Source organism: Leuresthes tenuis, unplaced genomic scaffold (assembly GCF_036924035.1).
Source record: "Leuresthes tenuis unplaced genomic scaffold, fLeuTen1.0.hap1 SCAF_22, whole genome shotgun sequence".
In the NCBI taxonomy this organism is placed as follows: domain Eukaryota; kingdom Metazoa; phylum Chordata; class Actinopteri; order Atheriniformes; family Atherinopsidae; genus Leuresthes; species Leuresthes tenuis.
In genome coordinates, this window is record NW_027325376.1 from 17,752,052 (window position 1) to 17,771,998 (window position 19,947).

The 19,947-nt window shown below is 40.0% G+C and overlaps 1 protein-coding gene across 1 annotated transcript in view; it reads left to right on the forward strand.

Annotated features, from left to right (window-relative positions):
- col4a6 (collagen, type IV, alpha 6) overlaps positions 1-19,947 on the forward strand; it is a 135,324-nt gene that overhangs the window by 106,178 nt on the left and 9,199 nt on the right. Inside the window, exons 14-40 of the mRNA XM_072376961.1 lie at positions 300-353; positions 489-551; positions 721-765; positions 1,296-1,349; positions 2,216-2,276; positions 2,362-2,481; positions 2,601-2,768; positions 4,208-4,288; positions 5,231-5,388; positions 5,515-5,694; positions 5,863-6,046; positions 7,638-7,682; positions 9,667-9,738; positions 10,242-10,349; positions 11,338-11,556; positions 12,698-12,853; positions 15,290-15,460; positions 15,549-15,692; positions 15,866-15,988; positions 16,887-17,068; positions 17,167-17,230; positions 17,347-17,421; positions 17,660-17,767; positions 17,890-17,997; positions 18,098-18,169; positions 19,193-19,312; positions 19,396-19,512. Of these exons, the coding sequence (XP_072233062.1) occupies positions 300-353; positions 489-551; positions 721-765; positions 1,296-1,349; positions 2,216-2,276; positions 2,362-2,481; positions 2,601-2,768; positions 4,208-4,288; positions 5,231-5,388; positions 5,515-5,694; positions 5,863-6,046; positions 7,638-7,682; positions 9,667-9,738; positions 10,242-10,349; positions 11,338-11,556; positions 12,698-12,853; positions 15,290-15,460; positions 15,549-15,692; positions 15,866-15,988; positions 16,887-17,068; positions 17,167-17,230; positions 17,347-17,421; positions 17,660-17,767; positions 17,890-17,997; positions 18,098-18,169; positions 19,193-19,312; positions 19,396-19,512 (3,052 nt within the window). The remainder of the gene's footprint in view (positions 1-299; positions 354-488; positions 552-720; positions 766-1,295; positions 1,350-2,215; positions 2,277-2,361; positions 2,482-2,600; positions 2,769-4,207; positions 4,289-5,230; positions 5,389-5,514; positions 5,695-5,862; positions 6,047-7,637; positions 7,683-9,666; positions 9,739-10,241; positions 10,350-11,337; positions 11,557-12,697; positions 12,854-15,289; positions 15,461-15,548; positions 15,693-15,865; positions 15,989-16,886; positions 17,069-17,166; positions 17,231-17,346; positions 17,422-17,659; positions 17,768-17,889; positions 17,998-18,097; positions 18,170-19,192; positions 19,313-19,395; positions 19,513-19,947) is intronic.

Sequence of the window (19,947 nt, forward strand, 5' to 3'; positions counted from 1 at the left end):
AAATACGTATTCACGCATTCCTTATTCTTTAATCAATCACACCTTTTTTTTACCAGCTAGTTGAGCTGTGCCTTTGCCAGCGAAGCAAGAAAAAAGATTAAAAGCGAAAGATCTGAAAAATAAACTGTCACAGTGTTGATGTTGTGTACCGTTTGTCTGGACCTCCAAAGGTAAGTTCAGTAATAAATACTGTAAGATCAATAAAGAATCAGTAATCCCAGATACAATCTATTCTGTAAATGTTCTACATATTGGTGCTCAGAAGTTCACCTTGTTCCCTTTCCTTCTGTCTATCAAAGGGAGAACCTGGTCCAAAGGGTCTTAAAGGATATTCTGGAATTCCTGGGCAACCCGTAAGTACTTTGTTGTAAATCCCATGTCCAAGCAATTCGAAACACTTCCCATCAACCCAAATTAGCAATTAGTAGTAACACATACACGTCTCAAACTTAAGAAGCAAATCATTTTCCGGTATGGTTCATTTCCAGGGAGCTTTCGGCTTTCGCGGTGAAGTTGGAGAAAAGGGCATTCTTGGATACCCCGGAGGAAGAGTAAGACACCTTACCGCTGCGTTCTGATATATTGCACTTAGAGTCAATACCGGAATGCACAACTTTGCCTTGCTTCCTATTGTTGTCTGTGGTCAGGTTTGTCTCTTACCATATATTTCCTTCTACTTAATCTTCTGTGGTGGATGTTGTTTCTGATTCCATCAAACAGGGAGCTCCGGGTTTAAATGGACCTCCCGGGCCTCCAGGACAACAGGTAAGCTTTGTAAAGCTAACCACTAAATATTGATTATTATACTATGTCATACCACGAAAATACACCAGTGTTACTTTGAACAAGAGCAAGACTAATTCAGCTCTGGGTTACTGAATCACCAATAGTTATCTTTGAAAATGTCCCACAAACTCAAGAATCCAGCGTTCCTGCAGAGATATTAACTAATTATAGAAAGTTACAAAAATGTACAGTTGTGTCTAGTGAAATAACCTGGAGAATATAAAACAGAATTTATGCACTGGTACAAGATATGTAGTTGCATAAAAGAAAGTGATGCAGAGTGTAACGGACGAAGAATGCAAGAAAACAGTTTAAGTTTTCCTCCACCTTCCCATCCAACAGCATGCTATATTACCATAGCTTATTTTGTGGCGTTTCAAGTTTCAATATGTCTGTATGCTGACAAATTGTCTTCAGTAAAATCTTGGGATACCCTGCAGTGCTGTCTAGTCATGCACTGTATTTGTCCGTTACATTTACAAACCTAAACTGAGGTTTTCCTTTCACAGGGATATCGAGGTGATACAGGTGTCTCTGGCAGACCTGGATACCCAGGTCCCAAGGTAAAAGCAATACACACATGTGTGTGTGTGTGCATGTGTGTGTGTGTGTTTATCTGTCCTACACATTCAGTTAAATGTTTTTTCTGTGGGTTATAATAATGAATATTATATTATTATACAGTTTAAAAAATAATAACATCAGAGTTATTATTATAATATAATTATTATTATATTATTATACAAATATTGTTATATTATGATAACTAATGTTAATTGTTTTCTCTCTATTCAGTACATGATGTCAGTAAAACTATCAAATTTATTTTAAGAATTAGTGTTTTTTCATGCAATAAACTTGTTTCACCAGGATATTGTGTCATTGTTTCTTAAATCAATTTAGTGGCTGTGCTCAGCCCTAATTTGAGAAGCTAATTAATACAACTGTCATAACTTGTATAACGGCTGTTGTTAACACCGACAGATGCTACTTAAAAGAATAGCTTGACATTGTTGGGAAAAACTAAGGTGCCTAAATTTGTAGCTAAGTCATCTTATTAGCTTAAATTAGCACTCATAAAACAATATTGTGTTATTTCTACTTGTGATTTTTGAGCTGATTAAACTACCATGCAGTATGATTGCCCAGAGTGTGCTTCATAGTGGCGAGTTGGTGCATTTCATTATTCTTGGTCAGAGTCCGGCTGTTTCTATGCTTTCTGTCTTATGCTTAGCTAACATTAACGCTTGCTAGACCAGAAAGTCGGGACATGATTTATTTATCTGTAGTAATCAGACCTAACCCTTTTGGTTGTGTGGTTGAATTATTCAAACTTGTCACATACAAGCTTATGCTTGTCAAGGCTAAATCTCTGTTTCTTCATCTTTCACAATAACAATTAGTCCTGACCTGTATGAACTTCCCACAGGGAGACAGAGGAGACCCTGGACCTCCAGGACCAGCATCTTTCAGCAATGATCGAGGCATATAACACACATGGACACAAACACACACATTTGTTCTTGAAATAATATCCTGTTGTTTGATATACCTTTTGCTTGTGTTGTTTATTAGTATTTAAAGGATTTCCAGGTGACCCTGGTCCTAATGGCCGCCCAGGACCTCCTGGTGACCGAGGACCTACAGGACTGTCAGGACCTCCAGGCCAATCAGGAACTGGTGGTTTTGCTACAGGTAAAATACACTCATCGAGAGTATGTGGAATTAGCCTGAATACAGTCTCACACAAGACAGATGAGACTGGTTTGTATATATTAAGATGATCAATTTCTGTCCAAATGCCACGCACACAGGTCTTCCAGGACCACCAGGTTATCCTGGGAGCAGAGGACTAAAAGGAGAGAAGGGTAACCCAGGCCCAGTAGGATATGGCACTGAAGGACGCCCAGGTCAACCTGGACCCCCTGGACCCGCTGGACTCCCTGGACCCCGGGGTGCTGGTGGGCCTCAGGGCCCTTATGGTATGTTTGCAGAGTACTGACTGATAAAGCCTTCTGGTCCGTCCTCACAGGTATTGCTTTGGAGTGATATGGCTTATTTGAGGGATGAAGACTTGGTCACCGAAGCATATACGAAGCAATACGTTTCTCTTGAGAATAAATTGTTGGAAACGTTTCTTCAGTCTTTTTTATTATTATTATTGTTATTCATTATTAAAAAAGTTAAATAAATTGATTCCTAATTTAGCATAATTTATATGCAGACACAGCATCGTTCTGCATCAGAGCTGCAACTGGCACAAAATAATTTCGAGGATGAAAAATGGATTTTGTCATTTTGTGAAATAAAAGCGAGCTTGTCCGTAAGAATACACATAAATAGAATAGAAACCAACTTTAAAACATAACAGCTGTCTGACTTTGCTGTCCTCCAAGGGTCGCCCGTTGATCCCTGCGTCATCTATCCCGTGGGTAAGTTTAACAGGTATCCTAACGGCAGCCATAGTGCTATGGTTGCCATGGAAATATTCAGCCTCGCAAAGCGGAACGCAAAACATCTTTCAGCTGGCAGCATCTAACGATCAAAACGCTTTTTTTTTTCCGCACTGTATTATGTGCAGGACGTGGGGGTAAGTGGAGACTGCAGGCTGTTACAAGCTTCAGACTTGGATAGGATTGTCTCTCTACTCCAAGCTGCTTTTCTCCTCTTTGGCCACAAGGTGTCACCTGCATAATTCACTGATTTTACATGGATTTCAATGCTTAGCAGCTGCATGAGCAATGCAATTGTTTTCTGACATTCTTTTAGTTCGCTTTTGACACCAACTTAGAAAATATAGAGAGAATTCAACAAAAACAAAGAAACAACCTGAAAGTAAATAATTGGAAGACAATGATGAAAGTCACACAGACTCTCTGGTTATTTCAGACAGTGATGATGCAAAACTAAACAAAAATCCCGCATTGGCACAAGTGTTGGAATTGAACCGAATGGGAGAAACTTCTGAATGTGTCCGTGCCTTTCCAGACTGCAAAACCTCATGCATGCTGCTTGAGGCAAAGAGTTATCTCCTATTACAGTCCATTTAAAATCACTGAATTAGTTCTTGCTAAATACATTGCTGTTTTATATTTTCATATGATATAAACACTTCAAAACCTTTTGAAGATAAGCCTCTCACCTTGCACCAGCAGCTCAAACTGATGACAAAGCAGAGCAAACAAACCTTGTGCTGTGGTACCAAGCTGCACTTGCACTGTGCTGCTTTAAATGATTTGTTTGTAAAATGTAAATATTCCTCCAAGAATGGAGCTTTATAGATGTCCATTGTATATTACAAGAGTCAGTGCAATTCTGCTCAAGTTCAAGCAGTGTACAAATGATAGAATTGCTATATTACCTGTGCGCTACAGTTGAACTTCTAAGTCATCCAATTTTTCATGTGTCTTTCTGCCTGCAGATGTTCCCGGTCCCCCCGGACCACCTGGGTTACCTGGCCCTAGAGGACCACCGGGTGAAAGAGGGGCCAATGGCTTTAGAGGTACACATACAATCTAAATAAAAAGAAGATTATACTGTCTCACTGTTGAAAATACAACTCAGTCTTTATTCATTCTGCCATTGCTTTGATTATGTTTTCCCAAATAGGTTGATAACTACTTGAAGACTTACTGTTACAGCACAACATGTTACGCTGTGAAACGCAGGAACAATTTATGAAAAACAAAGTCCTTTTTTTGGCAGAGGATCAGATTTCAGTAAAATGTCGGCTTGTAAATTAGCAGATTTTAAAGTCAGCAGCTTAATTAGATTTATCCCGGTAAGAATTATCTCCTCTCCTCTTCTGTTCTCCACATATTCCCTTCCCCAGTCAAACAAAACAAAAGGTAACCACGAAACATCCAACATGCAACAGGTTTTTTTAGTTTCTCGGAGCATTGCGCAGTCGCACCTTGCTGGGACGTCCTCTCCTTAGAACATAGACAGCTGTCTCGAATGGTTTCCACTTGTAAATAATCTTTCTCACTGCAGAATGATGGACTTCCAACATAGATGCGCAGCAACAATTGTTTCTCTAAGATCGTTGCTGATGTCTGTCCTCCTTGGCATTAGCTGAATGCTTCAGACCAGCAAACTGACTAAACTTCCTCTTTTCATAGAGGTGTTCACACTTTGCCCATGATTCATTAATCAAGTGCATTTGATCAGCAGCACCTGGCTGACATTTGCTCTACTAATTCCTATAGAAGCAGTAAGAATATTATCAGGTTGTGTTGATCCCTGATAAAAGCAGATTATTTTCTATATCCATATGTGTACAGCAAGAGCAAATTTTCGTGTAAACTGGTTGATTTCCCTTTTAGTTATTTCTTTCAAATTTACTGCTTAACCAAAGCATGTATATTTTAGTTTAAAAAATCATTTTTAAATGATTCTTTCCTTCTCTCTTCTTCCATTCTCCTCTCCCCTCCGAATCCTGCAGGTGACCTTGGCGACTGTAACTGCATAGGCGAAGACACCTCAAGGTATCCTGGATTTCCTGGACCTCCTGGACCCCAAGGCAGCCCTGGCTCATTTGGACGGAAGGGTGAGCTCGGTGATCCTGGTTCACCAGGCTTACAAGGCTTACCGGGACCTGATGTGAGTAAAAAAAATCGAAACATCTGAAGTTTATCCTGCTTTAAACTTGTGGTCGTGAATGATTAAATGTTTGTTTTTTCTCCTGTTTCATGAGTCTTCACACATAACTGTCATTTCTTTCTGCAGGGTCGTGTCGGTGAGACGGGTTACTTTGGTCGTAAGGGAGAGAAGGGGACATCCAACGTAGTTGGAGTTTCAGGGCAGAAAGGAGAGCAAGGAGCTGTTGGGCCCGGAGGACCCAGAGGTGAGACAGGAAAACCTGGGAGAGACGGAGTGTCTGGCCGTCCTGGATCCCCGGGACTCCCAGTAAGTACAGTACTGAGGTTCACAACTTATAGTCAAAGGCTTTTATTTGAAGGTTTTTACAAGTCCTTAAAAGAAGTCAAAACAACTTTCTTCCTTTTTAGTATCTCTCATCGCCTTGACATCCCTTTTCTGCTTTTCCCCTCTTCTTTCCTTTGCTTTCCTTTGCAGGGTGACCCGAGCTACAGCACATTTGGAGAGAAAGGATTCCCAGGCTTTCCCGGGTCCAAAGGTCGTCCCGGCAGCCCCGGCGAGCCTGGTATTGGCATTGTCGGACTTCCTGGCGTCCGTGGGGAGGACGGGGACCCCGGTCTACCTGGGTTGCCAGGGGAACCAGGTTTTCCTGGAGAAAAAGGTAGGTGATGATGGGGAGAAACAACAGTACGCCTGGCTTGTTGAGTGTTTGCGTCCATAAGTGCGACTCCGAGTGAGAGGAAGAGAGACAACATGAGTGCATTTGAATGTCAGTATTCATCCCACAGGGCAAATCCTTGACTATACATCCTACATATCGTATCATGTCACTGTCCTGCCTTTGTGTTCTGTAGTTACAATAGCAAACTCATCCTAACACCCATCAGAACACATTTTTAGGCAACAAACCGACCCTGGTTCATCTCTGTTGCTGACGAAATCAGACTCTCAAGGACCTGAAGAGACAACATGGCTTGTGTTGGTTTTTCTATACCAAAGCAGCTTTCTGCCCTTCATTGCTCAGTTGTGCACTGTTAACTACATGATTAATGGTCTCCATTAATGTGCTTACACTCTTCTGCAGCCAATAATCTATAATTCCATAAACTGCTTCTTTAGTTGACTGATTGATGCTCATTGATGACATTGCAATCGCTGACATGCACAACTGCTGTGCTTCGTTAGTCTCAGAGGAGGCGAACAGAGGACACCAGATCAAATTAAAAAAAAACATTTAAAGGAAAAGTTGATTCAAGTTTATTTTTTTATATAAAATAAAAACGTAGAAACTTTCAACTCAGAAAAGTCCCACATTTATGAGTGTTTCCTTTCACCAATTCTGGGCTAATATCTCAGATAATTATCGGTGAATCTTACAGTAAAGTGTAAATGAGTTTGATTCACTGAAGACAAAATGCATGTATGGTTGGGGTGACCTAAGTTTGAATAGTGACGTGGTTCCCCAGCAGAACTCATGCATCTGTGTGTATTTAACATGTAGCACCACACAGAGTCACTATCTGACGAATGTAGAAAGTGACCCCGCTTCACAGAATACGACGCACTTGAACTCAAGGAATCTTTTAAAAGATCTTTTAAAAAACGCATTTTCCTCAGCCAGTGTCAAACCTTACACACCGCGATAGCATGTTGTGTAAAAAAACCACTACAGATATGTTAAACTGTTCTTCAAAATGGGAACTGTTGCATTTCTCCAGCAGCTTGCTGATGACACTATGTTCTGCCTCTCTGAGACTAAATGACACAGTTTTGAGCAGCAGCTTATCTCAGTATGAATGTGCTCTTGTACTATGACGCTAATGCTAAACAACTGATTCATTTTGCTATTAATATGAGGTTCATTGCCACAGGAGATGAGAGAGAATGAAGGACGAGGACTGCAGATGCAGTTTGTTTTTCATCATAACTCCTTTTCTCTCTTCTTTCTTGTTGATGGCAATAACCTGTTTTAAGCATTTTTACTCTGAACCAAGCATTTCACATTTCAGTATGCTTCTACCTTAATCAATTGACTTAGTCCGATTGCTGATTTGCTGATAACTGTTTGATGTAAACAGAAATTAATTGCTTTATTGGCGCATGCAAATGACCCTGACTGGCTTTGTATGCTGCCACCTTTTACTCCCCTTCTCTCTATGAATCTCTCTCTCTCTCTCTCTCTCCCTCTATATCCCTCCCTCTCTCCATCCCTCCACCTGTCTCACCTTCCATGTGCATGTGTATCTGTCCAGGTGAAAACAGCTGTGGAGGGGTTAATGACGCCGGAGAGGGAACGGGTGGGTAGCTAACTTTTTCAACCACCAGCCAGAGTAAACAACCTGGGACAGAGTGTGTACTGTAGTGTTAGCCCAGTAACTGGTGGATTCATCAAAGTACCTCTCAGCCAAAACCAACTGCTTACAGGAGCAGTGGAGAAGGATTTTTTTAATTCATGTGTTCATGCTAGCCGGTCTAGCTAATCTGTCTCATCGACAATTTTCGGTGGAAATAAACATACCAAAAGTACGGCTTTACCATGTGTTCACCATGTAAGCAACTTTGAAGCATTGGCTGCTGTTTCCTTAGTTTGCAACTATAAGGACGCAAAAGATTAAATGTTAAAAAAAGAGACTCAAACTGAATATTTTTGGCTCTAATAGCAATTATTTTAACATTAATGGCTGGGTGTAGTAAGGGAGGACATTGCAGGTGACTATGGTAAATTTGAACTCATAGTTACGAGTTTTATTTTATATTAAATATATAGATATTATTTATTTGTACAAAGAGGTTTATAATAGACATAGATACTTTCAGGTTTTTTGATCGATATCAGATCTCATCCAGGAAGACTAAAAGGAAGAATTTTATGGATCACAGCAAGTAAAAATTCTGTTTTGGCTAGTAAGCTTTTGGGACCTCAAAGCAACAGCCATGCAAAAAAAACCTTGGTGACCTCTTGGATGCATTGTGAATACGATGTGAGGCTTACTCACAGGAAAAGAGAAATGTCAAAGGACAGGATTCTGTTACAGTCTAAAAAAAACATTACTCATTCCTAATTTTAGGGTTGCCAGATTATAAAAGTCCAGATACCTTCACAAAGTCAAAAGTCAAAGTCAAATTCATTTGTATAGCACATTTACAAAACAATTCAAAGTGCTTTACATAAAATAAAAGCATTGCAGCAGGGAGCAGAAAAAGCATTAAAAATATGTAAAAGAATATAAATAGAAAGAAATAAAATGATTCAAATTAATTAAAATGAATTAAAACAAGCAACAGTCTAGAGGTACAAGGAAGACTCAAAACGATTCCTCACAATATGGTAAACCAGAATTTGCTCATGTTAATGGATTATAACTAATTATCGATGAAACATTAGTAATTGATGGAGTCGTGATTATCAAAGCCAATAATTACCTAATAACCCTTTATGAGGGGAATCTTTTTTTCAAAGTAGGCAGTGTTGGGAAATGTAGTCTCGTGCCTTTTGAAGACAACTGACTCCCTGTGAATCATTTGTTCATGATGGGGCGATGGATGGGATTCCATGCTGGCAGAGTCAGTCGATGATTCTACAGCGGAGTTTCAGTTGCAACCAAAGGTGTCGCCAACCGATGTGGTTGGGCCAACAGTCACCGGACAGTAGCATTTGTTCATATTCACCACTTCCTCCCGAGCAAAGCTGCTGAAACCTTGCGCATGTTTCCAAGACCTGCTTCTGCTAAGTGCTTTTAACCAGCGAGGGGGGGGGGGGGGGGGTCCCAAGACACAAAAGTCATGTGGAATGTACAACTTTCAAATTATCCAATGAGGCTTCTTCTTTTTTTTTTTATTCACTCATTCATACAACAAATTTGCTACTAACATCATTCAGCCTCCAATAGAATAATTCCTACAGTTAAACGATTAACCCCAATGCAATTCTGTTTGTGCGAGTGCAAGCGACAGACAATCAATACTGCAAAACATTTACTTTAAGAAAGAAAGAAAACACACACACCAGTCCTCGTAATGTCAGCTGTGATGGATTAGCAGTTGTTTTGCTAGATTTCTGTTGGTAAGGATCACACAGATGTATAGATTAGTATGTGTAGAGTTACTGTAAAGACAACAGTGGTGTTTGTACATTTGATTTTAGCAAGTCTGGTGTCTAAGCATGTATTTACCTTCTATACACAGGTATGAAGTAAACGTAATGTCATTACAGCAGTGTGTCTAAGTGTTCGCTGTAAAAATGCATAATATGTGTATTAACCTGTGTATGGGTGCTACTAGGCCAACTGCTACCATGTACCATACCTGGTGAGGCTGGACAACCCGGTGTGCCTGGTATACCAGGACGACCAGGTACAGTATTCACCGAGGTTTTACACTGATTTTGTCTTCTAATATTCCCAGACATCCCATCTGATTTTTATCAGGCTGTTCTTTGCTCTGATTTTAAAAGATAAGGAAGTCTGGCTTCAACTTTTAGACTGCATTGGAGCACATTTCTTTTATTTTTTCATTCAATTAACAAGTTGTGCTATTCTTGTTTTTTCTAAATGTACATTTAATTAAAGCAGGGTTTATATGCACATTTTCTGAACAATTGTTCAGTTTTACTTCACAGCTATTTCTGAAAGCAACCAAAAATTGAGTGACACATCACTTTGGCTGGAGCAGTTTCTTACACCATCCAATACAAACGCAGCTTAAAATGTAGTTTTAAAGTCTGATATCAGACGATTTAACTTCATATGAAAATGCTCACTAATTACTGAAGTTTGAAGTTTTGTAAATGCCTAAAATGTAGACATTAACAATGAATAATGTTCAGAATAAGTGCTCAACCTGTTTATCTCCATCAGGCCCTAAAGGTCAGCCAGGAACCCGAGGAGGACCTGGACGTCCAGGGTTTGATGGAGGCAAAGGAGAGAGGGGAGAACCTGGCTTTGGAGGCCAGCCTGGACCACAAGGTAAACCTGTGTGTTGGTCTGTGGTAATACTGTTAACAGACTAGCATTATGGCTAACGTGATGAGCCGTAATTGGCAGTAGATTAATGCTTCAAAGATGAATGAGCGCTAGGTTTTTACAGAACCCTCAGGGAAGTCCTCCATTAAAACCATTTGGAAAAGGGCAGGTACTTTCAAAAATCATTTATGGGTGGTTGGATAAAGCACACTTCAATTAGAGGATCCAAGCTTCAAATGCAAACCTATTACTAAATAGGAAACCACCTTTGTTTATTGTCAGCACAACTAAAATTAGTTCGTACCTACGAATATAAGATACTGATTGGTGCAAAGAGACAACTTGATTGAACCCTTTTTCTTATTTTTTTCTAGTTCTTACTTTGCTTTACTGTGTCACGGTGTGTGGTGAAGACGCCACATGCAGGATTATTGCAGATGAAGAATGAAAGAAAATTTCAATATACTCTCAAACTCAAGGTGCTAAACTTTCAGACAGGGCTGAGACAAAAACAGGAAGTGAGACAATGAACTGTTAAGGGAGAAAGAAAAATACACAGCCGAGTAGCCACCAGTAGCTTATTTCACATATCCTCATTAAGCTGCCTCTCCACCTCTTTGGTAACTCACTCAGACCAAACAGAGGTGGCTCAGTGCTGCATCAATGTGTACTTACTCATGCTAACTTTGTGGAAACAACTTACAGACAACAACAAATGGTTTGCAGGAGCTTAGCGCTACACTAGCTCTGGGATTGAACATAGATACTGTTGAAGTGTTCAATTCCTGCAATCTTTAAGCTGAATTTCACAAAAGCAAATCCCATGAAGTACAGCCAGACATGAAGGAAAACGTTGGGTCTTCCTTTTTTATTTTTGGTGAACCCTTTGGAACATTAAGATTAAAGCTACATACTGACGTAAAGCTCATCTCTATCAATCTGTTTCTTTAACTGTCATCTCCCCTGTTGCTTTCACCCTTGCTCCATGCAGGTTTTACCGGGCCCAGAGGGGACCCTGGGATTCCAGGTGCACCAGGACAGAGTTTTGATGGAGCCAGGGGTAATGATGGTGCTCCAGGGCGCCCTGGAGCCAAAGGTCAGCCTGGAGAGGTTCTTGGAGCCACAAGGGGAAATCCAGGACAGGATGGTTTACCTGGAGAACCCGGAGACAAGGGCCAGCGTGGGACTCCTGGATCACCTGGGTTTCCCGGTGGGTCTCAGATGGGGAAATTGATATTGTTTCAATCTTTAATTTGAATCAATAACACAATAACAGTGCTTATAGTGCTTGTAGTAATGAAAAAAAAGACAGTTTGGTAGCGATAATAGTCGAGCAAGTCCCTTGAAACACACCCTTACGCAACCCTTTATCGTTTTGATCCAAAGCGGTTTAGAACTAATAAATAGAGTGACACCATTGAATGCTAATGTCACTCTGACAAATGCTTCATCCAGTACAAGAGCAATTTTGAAAACAGCATAATCATTCAATTAAATTGATCAGATGTAGGTCACAAAAGCTAACATTTTACATTCAAAGTCTCATCAACGATACAACCAAATAAAGAGTACTTTTTAAGCCATTATTTTTCAGCCAAATTGTTCAATAGTTTCCCTTTTAAACAGAAAAAAAAAAAAAAAATTAAGACAGTTCTATTTGCAACAAAAGCAGCAGTAGACAGGAGTACCAAGAATAAAGACAGCCGCTAAACTATCCACATATGTCTGAAAACTGTTAGTCGAGCTCTGGCATTAAAACAGTGATCATATGGTCTGTTAAAAAAAAAACTTGTGAAAAGACACTGGGTAATAGAGGAAGGCACCATATAGAATTCAAATAGTTTGGCTGATTAAATCCATGTTGAATCTAGATATAAATTAATTAATCCTCTCAGATCTAAAAAGAGAAAAGTTACAGTACAACTACTCTAGTACAAGTACTGTAGCCCACAAAATTACATTCAACATCAAAATGTAAAAAAAATTGAACACAGTAATATGCACAGAATGGTGCTTGTCAGCTTCAGATTTCCACAGAGTTGCGTACTTTACTTGTTTCAACTTCTTCCCTTACTAGTTTGTACATTAGTCTGTGGTGGATGTATTAATCAGAAGAAGGATTCATTTGTCAATTCATTATAAGTCCAAAGCTGACCATTTATTTGTTTGATCAAAATCCGAAGCATGAGGAGACATGTGTGGCTGTCGAACAAAGTGAAAGAAATGCAGCGGGGCAGAATGAATGGAAATCAACTAGCTAAGATCAAGCATCTCTAATTTGATCATTTAAGCTGTAAGAAGCTGCAGTAAATAATGTAAAAAGATGTTGGGTTTTTTTGTTTTTCCATCAGGTGTTGATGGACGCTTTGGTTCCCCTGGCTTGAGGGGAGAGACCGGCCTTTTCGGTGCCCCTGGTGCTACTGGCCCTCCTGGACCTCCAGGTGAAATAAGTCCCTACCCTGCTCCGCCTGGACCTCCCGGCAGCAAAGGACAAAGTGGATCACCAGGTGAGAGAAAAGGCTCAGTTTACCTGAGTTTCAGTTTAGTTTAGTCAGATTTTACCCTCCATATTTTATCTTTAAGCGATAATGTCTAATTATGTCTGAATATAAATTCCTCTTTAGGTTTATTTATTGAAAGAGCGCAAATATAATCTGATGTCAACTGGGCTGACATTTTTCACCTCTTTTTCCTTCCATTTTTTGTCAGCATTGGTTCATCCCTCTCTCGTTTCCCATCATATTCCTCTCACAATGCTCCACCAGAATGTCCTTTTGGTTTTCTTGTGTATTCAAGTTCTGCATCATCCAAAAGAGTGTCCTCTTCTGTTTTGTATTGTTTTCCCCTTCCCCGTATCCTTCTTCCTTCCTACACCCTCCTCCATCATGTCCATGCATCTTCTCATCCCTCCATCCTTTTCTTGATGTTGGGTCATTCGATGTAGGCTGTCAAGGTGAGACACTCTCTCCCCCATCCTTCATCCGTCTCTACTTCCATGAGCTCCACCCTTTGCCTTCTTCCCTGCAGCTTCCTGCTATTTGTGCAGTAGACCTGTAGCTGCTACCTCCACCAAGGCGTCAAATTGCACATGCCTAACCAAGCCATTGTCTAATCGTGCTGCAGTCAAATGTCCATCTGCACTTGAAACAAGTCTACCATTGTGGTGGCACTATTTTAGCTCCAACATTGCCAGCATCACGCCCACCCCCACCCTTTCAGCTCTGCTGTGTTACCATGCAACAGTTAGTTTACTAAACCTGCTGGATGCAAAACAAACTCTGACGTATGTGAATGTGGAAATATGAACAGAAATAAATGGATAAATGTAGAAATGTAAAGGTAAATACTGGAGATGAGTAAAAGTAGAACTAAAGAGGACCAGTGAATAAACACCAGAGGTTAATTAAAAGCATGTTGCATTTAATTGAATTCACATTTATTTGTGCATAAACATCTGTATATATTTATGTATACATTTTTAAACATATTATGTGTAAGTATTGTATGTAAATTACTCATTTTCTTTATATTCTTTTTTCTTTCTTTCTTTCTTTCTTCCTTAATTTTCATTTCTATTTATCTATTTTATCCCTTTTTTCTTTCTTGTTTTTCTTATTGATTTTCCACATTGTCTTTATCTCTTCCATTTTCTTATATGTATGCATACATATTTATATATGTATGTATTTGTATGTATTTTATGTTGAACGATCTCAGTTTACATACAATACATAAAGAAATATATTTGTTCTCATTTGTTTATATATATTTCTGTGCATATTTCCTCTTTTTTAAGATGGTCTTTTTTTGGGGATATTCCTGTCATTCCACACTGTTAACAGAGAGGACCCCGATTCAAATCCTAATCTTTCATCAAACTTTGTTGTTTATTTACAGAAGTGCGCCAGAAAATATAGTAAAACACACAAAACTGTGCCGCTGGAGGGGAATTAGTTCATCACATCCATCTTAAAGACTCATTCAGAGTATTGCTTTAGATGGATATATATGTATATATATATATTTTTGTGAGAGCTTCAGAAACAAAACATTTTCTCTGGAAATGTGACCACGTTGATGATTTGCTTTGTTTTCGCTGCCAGAACTAACCCCTGTTTAAATTTGACATCTAATCAGCATCAGATGTTTTTACTGATTTTGCTGCGACACATTTGTTTGAAGAGTGTTTTGCTGCGGCTATGCTTTGAACTTTGTTCCTGCTGAGCGAAGTCTGAAGGCTTTTTTGACACTCTTAAAAGGACTCTTCTGTTTTCAACACATCCCGCCAGGGTCCTGCACTGGTGGCAAGTCTTCCACCTGTGCAGCACAGATGTGCTGAAAATGGGCTCTACTTTTAAGAATGTGAGCAGTAGTGGTTAGCATGTGTTTTTTTTTTGTTAGGTAAACTTTAGGTGGTCGATCCTCACTAATTCAATCTGGAATTGCACTCCAAATCACTAAAACTGTGTGATTCCAGACTTGTTCTCGTAATTGTTTAAACGTTTCAAATCGCTGGATGCCACATCGTGCTTTAATCTGTTAGATAGCACCCCTGCTCCTGTAAGTGCTACTGCAGCCTAATTGAGATTGTCAAACAATGTAGGCAAACAGATTTCATTGTCTGCTTTGATTGTGTGTCGGTGTGTGTAAAAACAACTGAAAAATAGTCGTTGTTGAGATGGTTTTCTATCATTATCATTTATGAACATAAAAATGCTGGAGGTAAGTTAATTTTTTAATTATTTTTTTTGTCACTCTGAATCAGATGTTTTCACTTTACATATTTATGGCAAATCTGAATAAGATGCACTATATTCTCATATTGTTCTCAGGTTTTTGTCAGATAGAAACCCAAGTATTGTTTCTCAGATTTTGATTTAAAAGTCAGATTGTAGTTACTGTCCCACCACATCTGTTCTCATCTCACCGTTCATCATTGGCAGGCTTCCCTGGTCGTAAAGGAGCCCGAGGAGATCCAGGTGTCCCAGGGCCTGCAGGAATGAAAGGAACCCCAGGGCTCTCTGGCACTCCTGGAACGCCAGGGCCAAGGGGACCCCCTGGACCTCCAGGACCAAGAAGTAGAACTGGGGTCCCGGGAATACCAGGAGGAAAGGGTAAACAAGAGTTCTGTCTTCCATCAGTTCATATTCGTGTCCCCTTACAGCGACTTTCAGCATTCTCATCTGCGGTTGATTTCCTCAGGCGAAAGAGGTTTCCCGGGACCAATGGGTTTCCCTGGTCTGCCAGGTCGCCCTGGAACACCAGGATTTGCTGGAGAGAAAGGTCAGCCTGGAGGGCCTGGGAGAGATGGATCTTTTGGCAGACCTGGATTCACTGGATTGAAAGGTAGAGTTCAGAATAGTAAACAGGATAGTGGCACCTCAATTCAGAATCAGTGCTTAGAAACAGCAGCTTTTGGATTATGTTGTTACAAGGATACACGTTGGGGCATGGCAGTCAAGTAAAAGGTTCAACAGCCTGCGAGTTACACAGCCACCCATTTGGTTTTACTTTTGCAGGTGACAGAGGATTACCTGGGCGTCCTGGATTACCTTCTCCTCCTCCTCCACTGGGTTATGCTGAGAAAGGAGAGCCAGGAAATCCCGGACCCAGTGGCTTTTCTGGCTTCCCTGGACCCAGAGGTAGCACAGTTACCTCTTTTATTCTGTTTTTTTTTTTTTTTACTGTTTTACAATCATTTGACAGTGCAGTAAATTCATATCCCTGCAGCATAAAATGATTGGTATACATGTTACTTACATGTTACATGTTACTTATTTCTCCACTTAAAGATTTGAAGTTGAAGCAATGTGATACAATTCAACACGATACGATATGAAACGATACGAAACAATACGATATATAGGAATATCTGTCTAAGAATTAAATGTTTGGCACATGGATAGCTTCACAGCTGGAGATAATCATAATATCATAAAAGGAAATTCCCATTGACTCGGTGCTGCACATAATGTAGATTTTGTCAGCAAGGATTTTAATTTTTTTTTCTTTTAAAGAGAAGTTGATCCCGGATTAGCCATTAATCAGTGGTTGAAAAAATGACCCAATAATTTACTTGAAGGAAAAAAAATAAACAAAAAAGTTTGTTTAAAATAAAGGTTAAAAAAAACTTTTCCCATCCAAACATTAAATACAGATAAACAGTTAAAATGCTCATTTTGCAAACCACTCATGATATATTTATGTGTCCTTTATTAATAGATTCATCTGGCTGATGTTTCCATGTGTTTTAACAATGTCACGGTGGAACACATTTTCACAATTTACACTGTTCAGTAGTTAATGTAATAATACATATAGTGCTCATGTATAGGTACCTACTGACTAGTTAGAACATGCCACAAGACATATGTAGATAGAAGTCCTTGAATTAAGTAAAACTACCTCTAAACCGTGCTTCTGTTAATGTTCTCGATTTCCATTGCTGTGGTAAACCACTGGAATTTGTCCTGCCTGCGTAACAAAGTCGGTGATGTATATGTTGCATATGTTACCCGCACTTGTTCATCTGGTTTTCAGGTGACAAAGGTCTGCCAGGTCTTCCTGGTCGTCAGGGTGTGCCTGGACGTCCTGGTTTACCAGAATTGAGTAAAGGACAGCCTGGACAGCCAGGGTTTCCCGGGCAGCCTGGACTCCAAGGCCGCCCTGGACCAAAGGGAGAAGATGGAATCATGGGATTCCCTGGCATGATGGGACCAAGGGTGAGAAACTCACACACATATTACATATGCACATATGAAACAAGTTGGAATGATGAGATTGAAGTTCTGATGTTTTTTTTTTGTTCGTTTTTTTTAAGGGTGATGATGGCACACCTGGTGTCCCAGGTTTTCCTGGAGAGTCTGGTCGACCTGGTCCCAAAGGTGAGCAGGATTACCCAGCTTCCTTCAACCTTTTTATGCTCTGTTGCTCTATCAAACTTGTGCATATAGTTCACACTTCGAATTAATCACTTGTGATTAATAATTTTGTTGCTTAGGTCAACCTGGAGATACTTTTGGTTATCCTGGAAGACCAGGAGCCAGAGGCCAACCAGGAGACTCAGGCTTCCCAGGTAATGTTCACTGTGCTTTGTTATGTAAAGCAAAAAAGCAATGATGAATCTGCTTTTCCCCTAGAATGACAAACATTTGCTCCTGTTAACTGCTTTTGACCAAATAAAAGATGGTTTAAAACCGTAACTGATAATTCACCGTTTTTTAAGAAACACTCAAAGAACAGAGGTTTGGGATTGGGAATAGTGGGATATATCAAAGGATGCGTTACATAGCAGACTGATTCTTCCACCTCAGGTGGTCGAGGCAATGTTGGTGCCCCCGGTGACAACGGCTTTTCAGGACTTCCAGGTTATCCTGGAACAAAAGGTGCCATTGGCGAAGCAGGACGGCCTGGAATAATGGGTGAGAGACAAAGCCAAGGACAAACTGAGGAAGTTGATTTCATGTCGTTTTACATATTTGGGAGTCACGTTGATAAAAAAAATCACAATCACATCTTGACATTTACATGATCTGGTTTGCAGGTTCCCCCGGTTTCCCTGGACAAAAGGGTCTGTCTGGATTGCCAGGAATAAGAGGGTCAGATGGGTTTCCTGGTCTGCCTGGAGGTCCTGGAGGGCCTGGAGTCAAAGGTTTGTGAAAAAATAAAATCAATAATTTGTAAGAAATGAGCAGGATGCAATATGAGCTAAGCCTGTATGTTTTTACATTCACAATGTTTTGTTTTCTCAGGTTTGCCTGGACCCCCTGGTTTAGATGGACTTAATGGCCTCGGTGGACCAAAAGGCTTCCCTGGAACTCAAGGCAAGAACCATGACTCACATAGCAGCTGCCTCTCATGGTCAAGGCATTTTTTGTGAACAGGAAGAGTACTTTTGAGCAGTGTTATGTCTCTCTTGCCACAACAACTACACTAAAGGTCATCTTGTGAATGGCTCGCACTGGCCGTGATGCCAGTGAGTTCGACGCCTCTGCCCTGGAAGTCTGCTCTCATTTTGATATCGGCTATACATCTGAAAAGCTTTGTGGCTTTGTCATGTTAAAAAAATTTATCCACTTACAGTCACGTCCATAGGAAAAGATTTTTTTGTCTCCACTGATCGACTTTACTTTATTCAGAAAATACAAACAATTCTAGGATGTTTGATGTAGGCAATCACTCAAAACTGTTCTATAACACCGCTTCAGATCACATTTCACGGATATGCAGGTGGACTGTGTTGAGTGAAGATGCTTTTCTAAGATTGCCCTCAGCCAGTATAGCTGTATTGAGGGCTCGAAGGTCACTAACATCCAAAAGTGGTTTATTTACCCAATATTATACAGTGTAGATGTTGAAAAGCCAAAATTCTTTGTAATCTTGAGTTGAGAAATATTTTTTTAGGGACTTATTGATGATTCTCTGGCAGAGTTACGCTCACAGTTGTGAGCCACAACCCACCTTTGCTTGTAAAGACTAAGTCTGTGGTTGACGCTCCTTTTATACCCAATCCTGACACCCTCACCTGTCACAAATTAACATTATATTCTATACCTTTTTCAGTTTTTCTTTGTCAAGTCAAGTCAAATTATTTGTATAGCACATTTCATGAACAAAACAATTCAAAGTGCTTTGGTCTCTCGACTTGTTATATTTTCTAAACACAATGAAGCTGGCCAGTGAAAACACTAGAAATGCTTTTCTGTGTGTCTGTCAAATAAAGTTAATATAAATCAAATTAAAGATTTAGGTTTTATTGTTTTCATGAAAAATTTTCCAACATTTCCTCAAAGGTGCAGGTGTTAAAGATTAACTGTTGTCAAACTTTCTGTGATATCTGTGTCCAGGTGGGAGTGCAGGAGGTCGCCCTGGCACTCCTGGAATTAAAGGGTTGAAGGGAGAGAGAGGTGTGTCCTACCCTGGAATACAAGGTTTCCCAGGACAAAAGGGAGATAGAGGAGAGCCAGGTGAGCTGGAATTCTGGGAAGTTAAAAAATATTCAGATTAGGATTGGTCATGACTTTTTTTCTTTCTTTTTTTTTATTGTCAGGTGGCTTTGGACTCCCAGGGTTCCCAGGCCGGCCTGGACCTCCTGGTCCCACCGTGGGATCAGGTGTTGTTGGACCCACGGGAGACCCCGGCCTCCCTGGACTGGATGGAGAATATGGTAAATAAAACCCCAACTCCAAAAACGTTCAGACACTTACAGTGCGGTTACAGTTACATTCAATTCAATTCAGTGTCATATATTTAGTACCAAATCACAACAAATGTCATCTCAAGGCACTTCAAAGACACAGTCCAATTCCAATATCAGAACAATTCAATAAATTCCAAATTAGTCCAATTAATCAGTACCAATTAAAAAAATTTTTTTTAAAGGAAACCAATAAGAAAACCAACAGATCGAAACTTCGATTGCAACGATTTGCGAATTTCATAAACCAAAAGTTTATTCACAACGGAACATGTTGTTGAAAGTGAGACACTTTACTATTTCATGAAGAATTTTGGCAGGAAGATATCTCAATAAAAATTGGGACAGGGCCGAAGGAACGGAGGAGAGCAGTTGTGGGACCTTTGGGAGAAGAATGTTGACCCA